General features: G+C 40.3%; 1 protein-coding gene across 7 annotated transcripts in view; it reads left to right on the top strand.

Annotated features, from left to right (window-relative positions):
- The window catches only part of BCLAF3 (BCLAF1 and THRAP3 family member 3), a 57,825-nt gene that overhangs the window by 31,591 nt on the left and 8,206 nt on the right, over positions 1 to 18,028 (top strand). For all 7 annotated transcript variants that reach the window (XM_029930479.1, XM_029930476.1, XM_029930482.1 and 4 more), the window contains 4 exons: positions 794 to 909; positions 7,441 to 7,555; positions 10,131 to 10,226; positions 12,678 to 12,833. In XM_029930479.1, the coding sequence (XP_029786339.1) occupies positions 794 to 909; positions 7,441 to 7,555; positions 10,131 to 10,226; positions 12,678 to 12,833 (483 nt within the window). The remainder of the gene's footprint in view (positions 1 to 793; positions 910 to 7,440; positions 7,556 to 10,130; positions 10,227 to 12,677; positions 12,834 to 18,028) is intronic.

The following is an 18,028-nucleotide window of genomic DNA, read 5'->3' as shown; positions in this document are numbered from 1 at the left end:
TATATTTCTGATAGAATATGTGAATAATTTTTTCACTTGTGAATGGCTGCAATTTTTATTAAACTTATAGAGATACCATTTCCTGAATAAATGCTATTTTCAGAAAATTTCTATTGATCAAAATACTGTTATCAACCCATAGGAAATTTGAAAAAATCACCTTTAATTCAACCACTTAACACAAAATACCATTTGATCATCTTTTCTTATAGTCTTAAATCTGGCATTTTTACATTTATTATAATGTAGTTTTAGATGCTCTTCTCTACTTACTAATATTATTTTTATGTAACATCTCTAAGCTCCCCTATGATTTTTTTTATGACTTTTATGAGACTTTTTTTAAGTTTTAATTAACTTTTCTCAGTAATTGTGTTTTGTTCACATTGACTTCCACGTAGTCTATATTAACCTAATTCAAATGCCTGTACGTTATTACTTTGACTTAAGTTTACCATAAAAATTATTCCTCTTGTCCCCTTTAAATTTATTTTACATTTAAGTTGCTCTTATTTTTTGATGATTTTAAACATAACAATTTGAATATATTTGGGTAGATAGCTTTTTCTTTGGGATAGATTCCCAGAAGTGGGATTCCCGGTTCATTGTTGTGAACTTCTCTGTCTGTGCATTGTCAATTGTGTCTCAAAATATTTTAATCAATTTACACTACCATTGGCAGGATGAATACAAGGTAACTTATTTAGGACTTTTACTTAAGGTTCTTATTAGATATGGTCTTTGTGCAACTAACAGTAATGTGAATGGTTTGTCTTCTGTCAAAATTCCTCAGACTCTGGTCAAAATAATAGACCCAAATGATCTACGACATGACATTGAAAGGAGGAGAAAAGAACGGTTACAGAATGAAGATGAGCCCAGTTTTCACATAGCTAGTGCTGCAGAGAGGTAATCAGTAGATGAAAACATTCTATTATCAGGGAGCTTTTGGTTTTAGCATATTTTCCAATTTTTGTGTGTGATGATTTTCATTTTAGTGTAGGGATTTGATCCTTCAAATCTGTTTTATATGTTTACGTGAAATCTGTTAAAATGTTTCAAAGCTATTCAGTGATCATCATATTCTGCTTGACTGAAACAACAAAAACTAAGGGGTATGTGAGTATTTGAGGTCTTTCTAATTCTAGAAAAGAGTGTAATGGCTTTTTGAATATTAGCACCAGGACCTGCAAGTTTATGGACTGTTTGGCTCAATCTCTTTGAAACTCTGACACGTTCTGCCTTTTAGATTCTGGTACTCTCTGAATATTACAGAATTTCCTGAGGTCAGTACAGCTCTCTTTTGGAACTCTCCATGGATGTCTGTCCACGAAGCAGAGACAGGGATATTAGAAAATGGAGGAGATGAGAGTTGGAACCCCACCTCTGCCATTTGACAAGCTGCATGCTCGTAGGCAAACCGGCTTAGTTTCTGGAGCCTTCTCCTCTATAAAATGAGAAGAACTAATTTATGATGTGGGCAAGTTAGAAACGTTAAATGAGCAGCCACATGTGAAGTACTTATGCCACATATGGCAAATTGATTGTCAGTAGACTGTTGTTTTTCTTTCCCAACTCTGTACTTTTCAGGGACTCTGAATATTTTAGATTGGCCTCAGTTTATGTCTAGTTCTAAAAGCTGTGTGGAATTCGTGGCAGGCCTGGAACCCCATATGCTGATGAGGTATAACTGAGGAGGAAAAAATTTCAAGTTCACCCAAGGATCTTCAAACCATTTGGATCTCTTAGCAAGTAGCAATGTATGAATAGGAAGGGCCAGTGCTACTTCTCTTTCCATATTCCTTAGTGTCAAATTGATGAGACTTTTAAGTCATGTCTGTGGCTACCGTGGTCTTAGTCAAAATACATGGAACTTGTTTAAAACTGGACTTTATGCTGGCAATAAGTTTGGGACTAATTAAAAGATAGCAAACTGTGTTGAGACATATATAACAACTGAATATAAAATAGTTAAAATCTCGTCCCTAGCTAGGGGCAAGTCTCTTAATATGACATGCATGACTGTGCTCTTTAGTGACGGAAGCTCTCTGACATGCTGTCTTGACTCAGCAAGTGTAAGAAACTCAGTGTGCCAAGAAGGAGGATTTTAAAAACTGATTGAAGATCATCAGCATTTTATAAAATCCGTGTAATGCTTTAGAATTTATCATCCCCCTTTGTGATGAGAAAGGGTTTGAGAACCAGAGTTACACCTGACTTCAACACCTGGCTGTGTAGACCCCTAGCTAGGTAACTGATCTTAGGCAAGTTCTTTAATCTTTGTTTGTTTCCTCGTGTGTAAAATAGAGGTGAGAATTATACTTACCTCATGGTGGTGGTGAGGATTAAAGTGATGGGTGTGAGGTGCAGGGTAGCTGCTCAGCATTAAGTGTCATGGATATTAGCTTTGAAGGTTGTGTCGAGCATGCAAAGATGTCCTTCTGAAGAGTTTCTTTTGCTGGCCATGCTGGACTACTTTATTTTTATTGGATGACTGGTGTAGTATAGTGGAGCCACAAGGGTTTTTTTTAATTGAGATATGACTTACCATAAAATTCACCTTTTGAAAGTGAACAATTTAGGGGCGTCTGGATGGGTCAGTCAGTTGAGCGTCCAACTTTGGCACAGGCCATGATCTCACGGTTTGTGGGTTTGAGCCCTACGTCGGGCTTTGTGCTGACTGCTAGCTTGGAGCCTGGAACCTGCTTCGGATTCTGTGTCTCTTTCTCTCTCTGCCCCTCCCCTGTTCACGCTCTGTCTCTCTCTGTCTCTCAAAAATAAATAAATGTAAAAAAAAATTAAAAGAAGAAAGCGAACAATTTAATAGTTTTTAGTATATTCACAAAGCTGTGTTTCATCACTCCCATTATGACAAGCATTAGTTGTCATTCCCTGTTTCTCCTCTCACCTTGCCCCTGGCAGCCACTTACCTACTTTCTATCTGTGGATTCTCCTTTCCTTGACATTTCATCCAAATGCACTCCTATAATGCAAGGCCTTTTGTGACTGACTTCTTTCATATAGCATATTGTTTTCCGCATCCCTCCATGTCGTCGCACGAATATTCCCTTTGTGGCCAAAAGATACTCCGTTGTATGGATAACCACATTTTGTTGGTCCATTCACCAGTGGGTGGATATCTGGGTTCTTTTCCACTTTTTCGCTATGGTGAATAAGGAGGCTATGAATGTTTGTGTGCAAGTTTTTGTGTGAACCTATGTTTTCACATCTCTTGGGTATATGTACTTAGGACTGGAATTGCTGAGTCATATGATAACTCTGTATGTAACTTCTTGATGAACTAGCAGACTGTTTTCTGCAGTGGCTGCCTCCTTTTACGTTCTCACCAGCTTCTTCACATCCTCACCTGCACTTATTATTGTTCATGTTTTTTGAAAAAAGTGATTTAGGAAAAAAATGATTCAGAACCTTTAACTTTATCCGAATTCGATTTCCTTCTTAGGAAAAAGCATTTGGTTTTATCCTTTTGTCTTAGAAATTCAGTCTATGAACTTGACTTCATTAATATTTTTACACAAACCTTTTTAGTTCTGGAAGTATTTAGATTTGTGGAGAAATTCAGAGGAAATGAATTAGGAAATCATTAAGCACAGATGTATCAGTTTCCCACCTTTGTGATCTTTTTTTCCCTCAAACAGTTATATGCAGACTCTGTGTCTAGGTTTCCTCACCATTGTACCCCCACTGCCTTGAACTCAACTCAGAGCTCTTGAATGACTGAAGACTTTGCAAAGACGTAGATAGGACAGAGGATACTTACACTGTAACACATTTAAACCTTGAGTCCTATGCATTCGCTAATACCTTAGGTAATCTTTCCCAAGTGAGCCTAACACTAGGACATTCTGTCCCATCTTGGAGACTGTTCTCTTTTTGTCTCCCTACTCCTGACCGGTCTCTTACTCTAACATCTGCATGTCTTTCTTCTCCTGACCCACTATTTCTCCCTCTTGTAACCACCATTCCTAAGTTACATACAGTGTTACCAAGGTATTGAGCTGCATATACGTGGCGTGTGTGTGGGATGAAGCAGCTTCAAAATAGAATCGATAGACTTTGAGGGAACATCAGGCTGCAGAGATTTTCCTTTTAGCTATAGAGGGTACAGGAAACATACAGTGAAAAAGTATACACTAAGTTCTTGTCCTTGCCAAGCTTACAGTTTTTAATGGTAGGCAAAAATAAATAAATATGTATTGGTGAGTGGTAGGTGAAAATAAGGCAGAAGAAGAATTTTAATAGGACGGAGTGATACGTGTGGTGTGATTTTATCTAGGGTAGTTATGGAATGTATGTAGGATTTCTTTATTTAATTGAGCAGGGATATGATGTAAGTGAGGGAATTAGGAAATTAGTAAGGTTTTTTGAGGGGATAGTATTTTAAGGAGGGAACAACAGAGGTGAAGACCCTCAGGCAGGATCATGCTTACTCTTGTTTAAGGAATAGAAAGCAGGCTAATGAGGTTCTAACACAGTGGGGTAAAGAAGAGAGTAAGTAGATGAGGCCAAATGGCGAAGGACAATAAGGACATGATGACTCTGTATTTTACTTTGAGTAAGATTATGAAACATTTTGGGTTCTAACTCAAGAATATTATGAAACATTTTGGGTTCTAAGTCAAGAAGAAATATAGTCTCATTTAAATTTTAAAAGATTCACCCTGGCTGCTGGGTAGAGAATGGCCTATTACAGCAGGAGAAAAAATTATTTCTTTCTCGTGTAGAAGAAGGTTCCAGTCCGGAAGTCAGAGCATAGTAGGTAGGGCGGCCCCATCAGGAAACCAGTCTCCTGAGATCTCGCTCCTCAGACATGCTGTGCACGTGGCGTCTACCTCCTGGGCCAGGATGGGAGTTTGCGCCCTGGTCATCATGTCTGTATTCCAGCCTTTTCTTTAAAAACCTCCTCGAATTTTTACATGCTACTTCAGCAACATTGGTCAAAATTTAGTCTCATGGCCCTACCTTGCTGCCAGGAGGCTGGTCACAAATCAGATATCAAAGGGTTTAAATTTTATTATTGTGGCAAAATGTACATATAATAAATTTTACTGTTTTAATCATTTTTAAGCGTGCAACGCCTTGGCATTAAGTACATCGACAGTGTTGTGTACCCATCCACACTTGGTACTTCCAGAATGTTTTCATCTTCTCCAACAGAAACAGTACCAACTAAACAGGAACTCCCCATCCTCTCTACTTCCAACCCTGACAGCCTCTGTTCTTTCCATCTCTGTGAATTCGCCTGTTCTAGGTATCTCACATACGTAAGGGAGCTCATACAAGAATCGTCCCATTTGTGTCTGGCTTATTTCACTTCAGAGGGTGTTTTCATCCATGTCGTATCATGTGTCAATTTCATTTTTAAAAAACTTCACTCCTTCTTAAGGCTGAATAATATTCCGGTGTATGGATATACCACATTTTATTTGTCTGTTTTTCTGTTAATGGACATTTAGTTTGTTTCCGTCTTTTGTCTATTGTGAACAGTGCTGTTCCGAACATTGGTGGGGTCATCGCTTTGATTATAGCCATCCTAGTAGGTGGAAAACATTCTCTCATTGTGGTTTTGCCTTGCATTTCCCTAGTGGCTAATGATGTTGAGCATCTTTTCATGTGCTTTTTTGTGTCTTCTTTGCAGAAATGCCTATTCAAATCCTTTGCCCATATTTTAAATTGGATTGTTGTATTTTTATTATTGAGACATAAAGAGTCCTTTATATAATCTGGACATTACTCCATTATCAGAGATATGCTTTGCAAAGAGGATTTTTTAAAGTCCATTGTTTTGTTTATAAAATTAGTAGTACATGCTGGTGGCAAACATTTGGAAATATAAAGTGGAAAAATAAAAACATAAGGCATTCTTAATTTCATGAGTCAGAGATGACCAATGTTAATATTTAGTACATTTCCTGTCATTCATTTTTTCTGGGCATATATGTAGTTTATTTTAAATAATTAAAATTATCCTCAAGGTGCCTGGCTAGTTCAGGCCCCATGTGGGGCTCGAGATCCCAAGACCAAGAGTTGCATGCTCTATCAACTGATCCAGCCAGGCGCCCCCCCAAAATAATAAATCTTAAAAAAAAACCCACCCCAGCTTTGCACCCTACTCTTTTGACTTATTGTCGTATCGTGAGCATTTTGACAGAAAATGAGAGTCTTTAACATTTCAGAATACCCTGAGTGGCTATTCCATGTCAGGGTTGGGGATCAGAGCCGGGCCCACAAAATGAATCATGCAGTGTCTCCTGGTAAGGGTCACTCCTTGCAGGGCAAGACAGGCGGTTGTGCCAGCAGTTACAAACACGAGTGGTACATGTGAGGACACCCAAATGCTACCTGTGCACGTAGCAGGGGTACTGGTCCACCTCCCAGGAGTCTGTAAAAGCCTTCCTGGCTCAGTGCAGGTGGAGCTAAATCTTGAAGTGGGTCAAGTGGGAGGAAATTGCAACAAGAGGAATTATTCCTGCAGACTTGTGGAAGCAGGGAAGGTTGTGGTGTGCGTGGGGAACCGCGTGTCGCTAAATGTTCCCCATGCTCAGTGTGCGTGTTGGGGAGATGGGAGCAAAGCAGCTAGTGAGACGCCCAGGGCCAGGGCAGGAAGGGCCTGGAAGATCATGATGAGGAGTGTGCATTTGATCCTGATGTCAGTGGGGAGGCCTGTGGAAGGGACTGAAGCAGGGCTGAGCAGCGAGCAGCTCATTCACCACAGAGCAGGGAGGGTCTGAGGAACGCTGTGGGGAGAGCTGGCAGGTGCAAGGAGAGGACTGCCGGAGGGCGGTGGAGACGAGGCCCCAGGGCCAGAGGAGAAGCCCAAGGAAGGACCTTCCCTCCCAGGGCGGGCAGCCCAAGGAGAGGCTTTGGTGGCCTCTGGACATTGTGATGACATGAGAGGGGAGCTGTCCTTCACTTCTGTCAGCCCTGCCAGTGAGGGGACCTGAGCCAGTCACAGTCTTGTCTCTGGTGCTTTCATTAGTAAGAGTCTATCAGGAAGGTGCAGGGGAGTGGGGAGTGCTGTCAGGTCTCAAGAGCAGAGACTATCTTCTCTCAGAAAACACCCATTCTGCTTATGGTTTCAGGGGGTGAGAACCCCAAAGACACCTGTCCTCGGACCCCAGAGTAAGAGCCCTGGTCCAGGGAGTACTGTTTTCCCTAGTGCTGGCTTCCAGCTTTGCTAAATAATGTTTGTTGAAAAATAAAGGCTTTAGCCCTGATAACTATCATTTGTAATTTTAGTAGTGACAGATCTTGGAGTCTTTGAGTGTTTTTTTGTTTTGTTTTGTTTTGTTTTCTTGTTTCTTTTTTACTGTTTTCTGCTTTGATTGTCTCTGAGTGGGTGATTTGATTTCTGGGTTTTTTTGTGGGATAAAGGTAAACTAATAAAATATTGTCATTTTCTCTCTTTCATTTTATTAGGAATGATGAGCATTCTAGTTTTTCAAGGTTGAAGAATATTTATGTTGATGAATTCCAAAAACCTATAGGTTTTATAAAATCAAATTTCAGAAAATTTATTCGGAAGCAGCACATGGTAAGATTGCAGCTCCAAATTTTTCATTTTTGTACATTCCATTCTCCTCACATATATGTATATGGGTAGAGATCACCACTGTTTTTCCATAATGTTTCTGTTTATCAAGTATGTGTTATGATGCTGTTGTTTAGTGTTAATATTCTTTCGACTCTTACACTTATTATGAGAGAAGAAATTGTTATCTCTGATTTAGTAGAATTTTATTTCATTTATTATAGTACTAGCTTTCTCAAGATTTTTTTGGCACAACTTTATTAAGCTATAATTTACGTACCATAAAATTTTCACCCATTTTAAGTATACAATTTAATGATTTTTTTCTAAATTTACCAAGATGTGTAACCATCACCATAATCCAGTTTTATAACCTTTCATGACCCCAGAAATAGCCCTCGTGCTTATTATTCCCTAGTCTCACTCCTGGCTGACTGCTCATCTGTTTTCTGTCTCTAAAGATTTGCCTCTTCATAAGGCAGTTCAAAAAATGTCAGCTGGATGGGGCACCTGGGTGGCTCAATTGGTCGAGTGTCTGACTTCAGCTCAGGTCATGATCTCGCTGTGTGTGGGTTTGAGCCCCGCGTTGGGCTCTGTGCTGACAGCTTGCTCAGAACCTGGAGCCTGCTTCAGATTCTGTGTCTCCTTCTCTCTCTGCCCCTACCCCGTTCGTGCTTTGTCTCTCTCTCTCTCTCTCTCTCTCTCTCTCTCTCAATAATAAATAAATGTAAAAAAATTTTTTTTTAATTATAAAATGTGGGTTTTGGGAGGAACCTGGGTGGCTCAGTTCGTTGAGCATCCAACTTTGGCTCAGGTCATGGTCTCATGGCTTGTGAGTTCGAGCCCCGTGTCGGGCTCTTTGCTGACAGTTCAGAGCCTGGATGGAGCCTGCTTCAGATGCTGTCTCCCTCTCTCTCTGCCTCTCCCCTGTCTGTACCTTCTCTCTCTCTCTCCCTCTCTCTCTCTCTCTCTCTCTCTCTCTCTCTTTCTCTTTCTCTTTCTCAAATATAAATAAATATTTTAAAACCTTATTTTAAAAATGTGTTTTTTTATTTTAAAATATTTTTTATTTAAGTGTAGTTGACAAATAGTGTTACATTAGTTTCAGGTGTACAACATAGTGATTCAACAAGTCTGTATGCTGTGCTGTGGTCACCATAAGCGTAGCCTCCATCTGTCCCCATACAACATTAAAACTGTACCAACAACAGTATTCTCTATGCTGGACCTCTCATCTCTGTGACTTATTCATTCCCTGACTCACTCATTCCGTCACTGGAAGCCTGTATCTCCCATTCCCTTTCATGCATTTTGTCCACCTCCTTTCCCGTTCTCCTCCAGCAACCATCAGTTTGTTCTCTGTATATATGGGTCTTTTTCTGCTTTTTATTCATCTGGGTTCTTTATATTCCAGATATAAGTGAAATCATAAGGTATTTGTCTTTCTCTGACTGATTTCACTTAGTATAATACCCTCTAAATCCATTCATGTTGTGGCAGATGGCAAGATCTTACTCTTTTTATGGCCAAGTAATGTTCCATTGTATATAGACCACATTTCTTTATCTATTCATCTGTTGATGGACTCTTGGGTTGCTTCCATATCTTGGCTGTTGTAAATAATGCTGTAATAAATTGGAATGCATATATCTTTTGGAATTAGTATTTTTATTTTCTTTGGGTAAATACCCAGTGTTAGAATTAGTAGACTATATGGTATTTTTATTTTTAATTTTTGTAGGAACCTCCGTACTGTTTTCCATGGTGACTACACCAGTTTACATTCCTACCAACAGTGCACAAGGGTTCCTTTTTCTCCACATCCTTGGCAACACTTGTGTATTTCTTGTGTTTTTGATTCTAGCCATTCTAGCAGGTGTTAGGTGATATTTCATTGTGGCTTTGATTTGTATTTCTCTGATGATGAGTGATGTTGAGCATCATTTCATCTGTCTGTTTGCCATCGGGATGTCTTCTTTGGAAAAATATGCATTCAAATCCTCTGCCCAAATCTTGAATTTTTTAATGCTTTTTTTTTTGAGAGAGAGAAAAAGAGTGAGTGGGGGAGAGACAAAGAGAGAGTGAGAGAGAGAACCCCAAGCATTTCCACACTTCCACGCTGTCAGCACAGAGCCCGATGTAGGGCTCCATCTCACAAATCTTGAGATCATGACCTGAACAGAAATCAAGGGTTGGACACAAGCAATTGAGCCACCCAGGCACCCCCAGAACTCTTATTTTTTTAAATGGTAAGATAAACTTTTAAAGATAAACCTTATTTTTTTAAGTTTTTTTTTTACATTTATTTATTATTATTGGGAGAGAGAGAGAGAGAGAGAGCGCTAGCGAGCGAGCATGAACGGGGGAGGGGCAGAGAGAGAAGGAGACACAGAACTCGAAGCAGGCTCCAGGCTCTGAGCTAGCTGTCAGCACAGAGCCTGACACGGAGTCCGAACCCATGAACCGCGAGATCATGACCTGAGCCGAAGTTGGTCGCTCAACCGACTGAGTCATCCAGGTGCCTCTAAAGATAAACTTTAAAGTATATTAACCCATACTCCTACTTTTTTTCATGCAGAATTATCCTGTGCAGGATAAAGACATCATTACTTACAAACCCTTTGGAGCTGAGGGAAACCATCAAGACACAGCAAGCTTTAGAGGACCTTTTAAGGTATTAAGTGTTATTTTCCATCTAATCCCTGCTTTGGGTTTATGCTTTGAACATAATGTGCTAAGTGTTAGTAAATTAAAAGCTGCTTTTGTGATATTTCAAATAGTGGCTATATGCTAAGATTCCTGGACATAAATTTATAGTTAACTGTAATCAGTTTAATAATAACCTTTTTTCTCAGGATTTGATTTTCAATTTTTTTTTTTACTAGTGGAATCCTTATTCAAGTTACATGGAAAACACAAATACATAAAACAGACGCAGATGAGGTGGCTTTAGATGGGGAGGCAGAGAAGTTTCAAGAGCTTCCCTGTCAGCCTGCCCCTTCACCTCTGCGGTATAAATGCAAAGCTCTGTGAACCTTCTCTAGGGTTCACAGATTGACAACTCCTGCCCATAGGCGTATGGTCCTCAAAGGCCTTTGTATCATCTGAGAAAGGTTCTGGTCCTGTGTGCTTTGTTCAAGCCTATTTCATCGCATTCTAATGATTTGTACAGCTAGGTCTAATGTGATTGTTTGAGTCTTCAGAATGCCTCTACACAGACAGAGGGACTAAGAATTACAGTGTGAAGTGCTGTATTTTTCTTCTTGCTCTCAGAAGTTGACATGCTTTTTAAATCCATTTTAACCAGATTTCCTGCTTATGTGATAGGTGCTTTATTAATATTTTTACCTCTATAGTGTCTCTTTCCCCTTCCCGTTGAAAGAAAGGAAAATAATCTAGGATTTTTTATGAAAGTAGCAGGCAGAGATGATAAGAGTAGTTAGCTCATTTGGGGGACGTGAATATGAGCATAAAGGTAGTATAAAGTTTCCGCAGACCGTTGACTAGAAGGTGGTTGTGAGTGGTCCTCTTCTAATACCTGGCCTGTTGAGAGGCATAATTTCTAGATGTCTAAAGATTTTTTTCATTTGCAGTAACAGTTTGAAGGCATTGTATAGACAACATTTTTAGCTAGCATTTCATGTACCTAAAAACAGGTGTGACATTAGGTTTTTTCAAAAATATTCTATGGCCTTTGCCATAGAATATTTAAACGTATTTTACACCATCTTTTAATCTCTGCGTAATGAGCCAGAAAACCAACGGAAAATGTGCTGTCTGTGTGACTCAGAGGTGGTGTCACTGGGCTTTCCCATATGAGTGCCTCCTCCGTCCTGTTCATCTCATTGCTCACATACAGTTGATTGTAGTATTTTTCTAAGATTGTTGCAAGGCCTATTTCCCATTACCCTTTCTTCTTAAGGGAAATTCTTTAGTGTTAATTATTTTAAAATGTTTTTCAAAATATATGCAATAATCTTTTGACCAATCCTTTAAAACTGTGTAATGTTATATGATTGTTTAGAAATTCATAATTCTTTATAGTAAAATCTAAAGAAGTAACCCTTTCTAAGAAAAGGAACCATTTCATGAAAATTTGTTTTTTACAGGAGTTGGACTATTTCAAAGCCAGATGATAATCACTTTATTAGATATGAAAAAACAGGCAGTATAAATCTCAAAATTAGCTATTCTGTGTTAAGTTTGTGCAGATGGTTTTAATAAAACAGTTGTGTCTCAGTATAGTTTTGTTTTACCTGAATTTTTTGTAGGCTTAAGAAAATAGTTGGAAAATAGGCCTGGCACAAATATTTTTTAAAAGTAAACTAATATGCTTCATTATGTACGATATAGCCACTTGTTAAATACTTGTGGAAACAGGAATATGTTTGGTTTTGATAATTATTCCATTTGTACATTTCCCACGGGGAACTCCAACAAATACTCATTGTCCTCTTATGTCTCTTATAACACCGGGCAGTACGCAGGCCAGGAAATGGTCTTTTTCAGTGTAAACTCTTATCATGAAAACATTTGCTATAATGGGATTTTTATGATAAAGAAAGATTGGCTTTTAAAGGTACTGACAGGAATAAGAGAGTTTTTTGATTCTGTTTTTTCTTTAAAGTTTATTTATTTGTTTTGAGATAGAAAGAGAGAGAAGAGAGAGATATGCAGAGAGAGAGGGAGAGAGAAAATCCCAAGCAGGCTCTGCACTGTCTGCATAGAGCCCGACATAGGTCTTGAACCCTTCAACTGTGAGATTATGACCTGAGCCAAAGTTGGATATTTAACCGACTGAGACACCAGGTGCCCCCAGAAGGACATTTTTAGCTCATTAGGTTTTGAAAGCGGTATTTTTTATATGACAGATTTCAAGAATTTCAAATGTTTTAACTTAGTTTGAAAAATTGCTTTTATGTATATTTTTTAAAAACATCATTATGTAAAATAAACTAGGAAGCTAGTTTGAGGTAAACATATTTTATTACGATCAATCACCTCTTTTCAGTATGTGTGGTGGCTAGAATCAAGGGCTGCTTCGGGTACCAGACATTTTCCCATTTCTTACACTAATAGATTTGGAAGCTGTAGTTTTTACATTTAATTATTTTTTTCTTTACAGACCAACTTTAGAGGTGGCAGATTCCAGCCTCATTACAAATCAGGCCTCGTACAGAAGAGCTTATATATTCAGGCTAAATATCAGCATTTACGATTTGCTGGCCCAAGAGGATTTATCACTAATAAATACAGAGAAAAATTACTGAGCCAAAAGAAGGTTAGTTGCATTATGATCATTTAAAAATGTAGAGTGACTTTTGAACTCCTAAATCATCTATATTTAATAGATCAGATTTTTTAAAATTTAATTTTGACTTAAGTTACAATCTAGATTCCACAGATGTTGTTACTGCATGGCAGTTGGAGGAAAAGTTCAGAGGGACAGTAACAGAGCTGTGAGACTGTCAAATGTCCAAATGCTCTTTGCGGTTTTGCCCCAAATGCTGTGAATATGTCAGCTGTGTGAGCTTTCTACTTTGGAATTTCTGTTGTATGATTAGTCTTTGAAATGGAAATTCAGGTAAAAACTTTTAACTGGTGTATTTTCGCCTTCTACAATGTGAATTATCTAAGTATCAAAAAGTAGTGGACTATATCAAAACGACACACAATTGCAAAACACACTAACTCTTCTTTTCCTGTTTTTTACGGTTTTTTTTATTGTGAAAAATACATATAAAGTTTGCCATTTTAACAATTTTTAAGTATACAATTCAGTGTAGTAATTACATTCATAGTGCTTGGCAACCATCGCCACATGTGCGAACTCTTAATGTCAATAAAAAATTTCTTGATTATTTTAATTTTGTTCTTTTAGTTGTGGCTTGATTTTATGTAAATTTGTCATGTTGATATTTCAAAGTGCAGCATAAAATGACATCGAGTTACGTTCTGTATATTTTAAATGAGAACAGTAACATTACAACAGCGAAGTGAGGCATGTTTGCCAGCTTTCTGACTCATTTTTGTTAATTGGGGCTGTATTTTCTCTGAGAAATGGATGGGTGTCTATTGTTGCTGTCATATAGTCCAGCGGTGGTTCTATCAGTTTTCTAACCATGAATGTTTCCTTAATTATTCATATTTGTGAAGCCCTTACCCTGAGCTTGCTTAGTGATTTTAGTAAAACTTGTTTTTCAAAAGATGGACTAGTAGAAGGGAATTGACAACTGTTTGTGGTTTTTTAGCTTTAGCATTAACTATAATACCTTCTGTAACTTCTCTCACTGCCCACCCCCCAATTGTAACTGAATCCTGTACGTGAAGTTCTCATTTCACCAAGCATGTCATTCTTGATGTTACTGAGGGGATGGACGCCGTCTGCTCCCTGAGACCGTGTGTGTAACTGGGGCGCACTCTGCCCTTGTCCCCTTCCCTCCTGCCAGACTGAGGCGCTGCTCTTCTTCCTGTCTCGTGTGGCAAGTTTCTTTGCAGCAGATCTTCTAGGCTTTTGTCCCCATCCACACACGGCAGCCTGGCTATTAATGGGGAAGCGAGTCACTGATTTCCACTCATGGAAGAAGGTTGAGGCAAGCCTTTTCCTCAGTTGCAAGGTTGGGATTCCAATACATGTTGCTCGTTTCTCTTCTGTCGGCTCTGTGTTAGCTTCCTTTGCCTCCATTTTTAGATGACTAGGGGCTCCTGAGGCCCTGACTGCCTGCCTCAGCCTGCCTGCAGTTTCTATATGCTCATGGAACCTATGCTGTTTAGTCATTCTTTTCTTAGCCTCACCATGCTGAGTTCCTCCCGACCACCCAGTTCTTCCAGACCACATTGACCACCAGCCTCAGTTAGCAGCAAATAGAAACCAGATGTGAAGCCTTCATCTGAGGGCCTAAGAAGTGTGTCCTAGGGGAAGCCTCAAGCTGCTACAAGTCTCTAGTGTTTAGGGCCTAGGCTAAGCACTAACCACGTCCTCTAAAATGTAGCAGCTACAGTTAACACCCGGTGCCAGTCCTGGCCTGCCCCACGTTGTCTTTCACTGCCATCCGAGGGCTTTCGAAGTAGTCCCAACGCACTGCGTTCTGTGACATTCACCATCCACTGCTCTTTTTCTTAGGCCTGCCCCTCTGGATGCTACTTTGTATGTCTTTGTCTGGCAGTTTTGACAGTTTTTACATCCCGGCTACTGTTAGTACCTACTAGCAAGGTATCCGCACGCTGTTATATAGATTTGTGTTTGAACAGGCCCAGCTCTACAAGTGTGGCATGAAATTAGGTACACACCATATGATTAGCCTCCTACTTGACAATTTCCACATCCTCCTACCCTATAGGATAAGGAACGAGGCACTGCAGCTTCTCCGTTTCTGCCAAGGTCTGAACTGAGGTAGCTAAGGCTTACCTTGGCCCTTGGGCTGCCCCAGGAGTAGTGTGCCACCCTGAAACCCCGTTCCAGGCGTGGAAACTGATGGTGTAGACCTGTTCTTCGTTTCGCCTCAACCTGTATGCCCTGAAGAAAGAGGTGAAGGCTTGGAGTCTTTGGTTTCTTCCACTGTTGCTTGCTTCCCCTTTCCCTTCAATTAGGGACACTTTTGCTCAAACAGAGTTACTGAGTGTGAGTTACCATTTATATCACTTTTCATCTCAAGCTTCTGCGTTGAGGAAACTTTGAAGGTCCTGTCCTGGAAAGAAGGCATAGTCTGGGCAGCATCTGTGCACTGCTGTTTTGACTTTTTGCCCTAAAAGAGAGTTCATTCTTTTAATTATTATTAGATCGCTACCTAGATTAATTAAAGGTTTGTGGCCTGTCAGTTAATCTAGGTGCCCTGGAGCTGCTCGAGCCTGAAGCCAGATCCGAACCTGCATGGCCATACATGCCTCATAGTCCACCAGGAAGGTTCAGACTGACCTTGTCTGGACGGCTAAGCCCCCAGCCGTGTTGAAATGCCTGGGCTGATAATTCATGACTTGAAAGTCTCCTGGTGTTCATCTATAGTGTGGTCCGGTCACTGTGCCATCATCCACGTGCTTCCTCCCTCCAATACCAAACGGTCTCAGGGAGGAGTGGGTGAGATGCTCGACATGCCCCTGATATGTCTTCTTGTCCTGCTGCACAAGACTGACTGGCTCCCCAGTTGTCTACAAAGTGACAGAATTCTCAAACAGTGTTAAGAAGTACAGAACTGAAATTCGTCCTCCTAATTTATCTGGTATCTGTCATTATTAATCACATTATGGCCCCCACATTGTCTTCTATCATGTCCCCTTTCTCTCGGATTCGGTCCCTGGGCTAGACGATGAGGGGGTGGGAGGGATGTCTCTTACCACCCGGAGTAAGGCCAGACTATTCGCAGTCATTCACAAGTGCCTTCCTTACGCACCCTCTGCTCATCACAAAGTTTTCAGAAACTCTTGAGGGAGTAGGACAAAGAACGTAGTAAAAATTCATGAAGCCACCTCTGAAACATTACCTCTAAAAAAATGCTAGCACTTGTGTGCTAACATTAGTCAGTGAGACCTGGACCCCTTTAGCATCGCAGATTCTTTCAGTCCTCAGGGTGCCTGTCAGCGAGGTGCCTATCAGGGCTCCACCTGTGGATAGGGAAGGGAGAAGGGAGAGATTGTAAAGACACTGCAGGAAGGAAGTTAGAGACTGGGATCTATGGCCCTTGGGATCTGGGAGGCAACATCAGGTGGATCAACTTGAATCTGTTATGCACCCGCTGTGTTCCTGGACTTGAAGAGCGCCGTCATCTCTGTCACACATTTATGACCTCTGGAGCCTCCAGTTTCACTATCTCTCTGACTTCTTTGTCTTATTTGGTGGTTTCCCTTCTTCCATGCATCCTTAAAAAATATAAACATCTTCTAGCCTTCTATTCTTTCTTTTGTTTACTCCTTCTACTTGCCTTGATTGCCATCACCTCTTCCCAAGGTTCCAGCCATTACCTCTGGTGATGACTTCAGCCCTGATCACTCTCTAGAGCCCCAGAAGTCCAAGAAGCTTCTTGAAGGCACCTCAGATTCAGCATATTCAAAATCAAACTTACACCGACACAAACTACAGCATGGGTGCCCTTCAAAACCATGGTATGATTCCATATATATGAGATACTCAGAATAAGCTGAGCCAGAGAGACAGATGGTAGGTTGCCAGAGACTGAGGAGTTAAGGAGAACTAGAGACAGAAAGTAGGTTGCCAGAGACTGGGGAGTTAAGGAATACTAGAGGCGTCTGTGTGCACCTGAAACAGGTATGGGGAGCCTTTGTGAGTGAGAAAATACTCTAACACCAATGGTAGTGACTCATGGCGGCACAACTCTGTGAATATACTAAAAACCATTGAATTGTATACCTTAAATGGGTGGAGTGTATGGTGTGTGCATTATATCTCAGCAGCACTGTGGAAAATAAAATCAAACTCACTTTCCTCCCCAGACCACTGGTTTCTCCTTGCAGCTAGCCAGCCAATTAGACACGGTTCCTGGTTCCCCTTCCAGCCTCAGCCGTTGCAAGTCTTTATGCCATTCATTAATTACTCCATTCATTTCATTCATTTTATTTTATTTTTTTATGTCCACTCATTTAGAGAGAGCGAGTGCGTGCACTCATGAGCAAGGGAGGAGCAGAGAGACGGGGGGAGAGAGAGAGAATCCACGCTGTCAGCACAGAGCCCAGTGCAGGGCTCAATCCCATGAACTGTGAGATCAGGACCTGGGTGAGAATGTTACATTGTTCTTTTAAAGCTCTTCTGTGGAAGCTGCACACCACAGAAGTTTGATAACTGACATAATTCATTTCTTAAAATATACAAACAATCTCTTTTAATGTGAGAAATTTTATATCAGTCATTTTCCCCTTGAATTTGGATATCATTCCATTTCCCCCATAGACTTTTTAAAAAAAATATTTTATTGTCAAATTGATTTCCATACAACACCCAGTGCTCTTCCCCACAAGTGCCCTCCTCCATCACCTCCACCTCTTTTCCCCCTCCGTCCCCCTTTGCCTTCAACCCTCAGTTCATTTTCAGTATTCAATAGTCTCTCAAGTTTTGCGTCTCTCTCTCTCTCCCCAACTCTGTTTCCTTCTTCCGCTCCCCCAAGTCCTCCATTAGGTTTCTCCTGTTTTCCTGCTAGACCTATGAGTGCAAACATATGGTATCTGTCTGTCTCTGCCTGGCTTATTTCACTTAGCATGACACCCTCACGGTCCATCCACTTTCCTACAAATGGCCATATGTCATTCTTTCTCATTGCCATGTAGTACTCCATTGTGTATATATATACCACATCTTCCTGATCCACTCGTCAGGTGATGGACATTTAGGCTCTTTCCATGTTTTGGCTATTGTTGACATTGCTGCTATGAACATTGGGGTGCATGTGCTCCTATGCATCAGCATTTCTGTATCTCTTGGGTAAATCCCTAGCAATGCTATTGCTGGGTCATAAGGGAGTTCTATGGACA

Source organism: Suricata suricatta, chromosome X, assembly GCF_006229205.1.
Source record: "Suricata suricatta isolate VVHF042 chromosome X, meerkat_22Aug2017_6uvM2_HiC, whole genome shotgun sequence".
NCBI classification, from domain to species: Eukaryota; Metazoa; Chordata; class Mammalia; order Carnivora; family Herpestidae; genus Suricata; species Suricata suricatta.
This window is presented reverse-complemented; position numbering and strand designations above follow the sequence as displayed.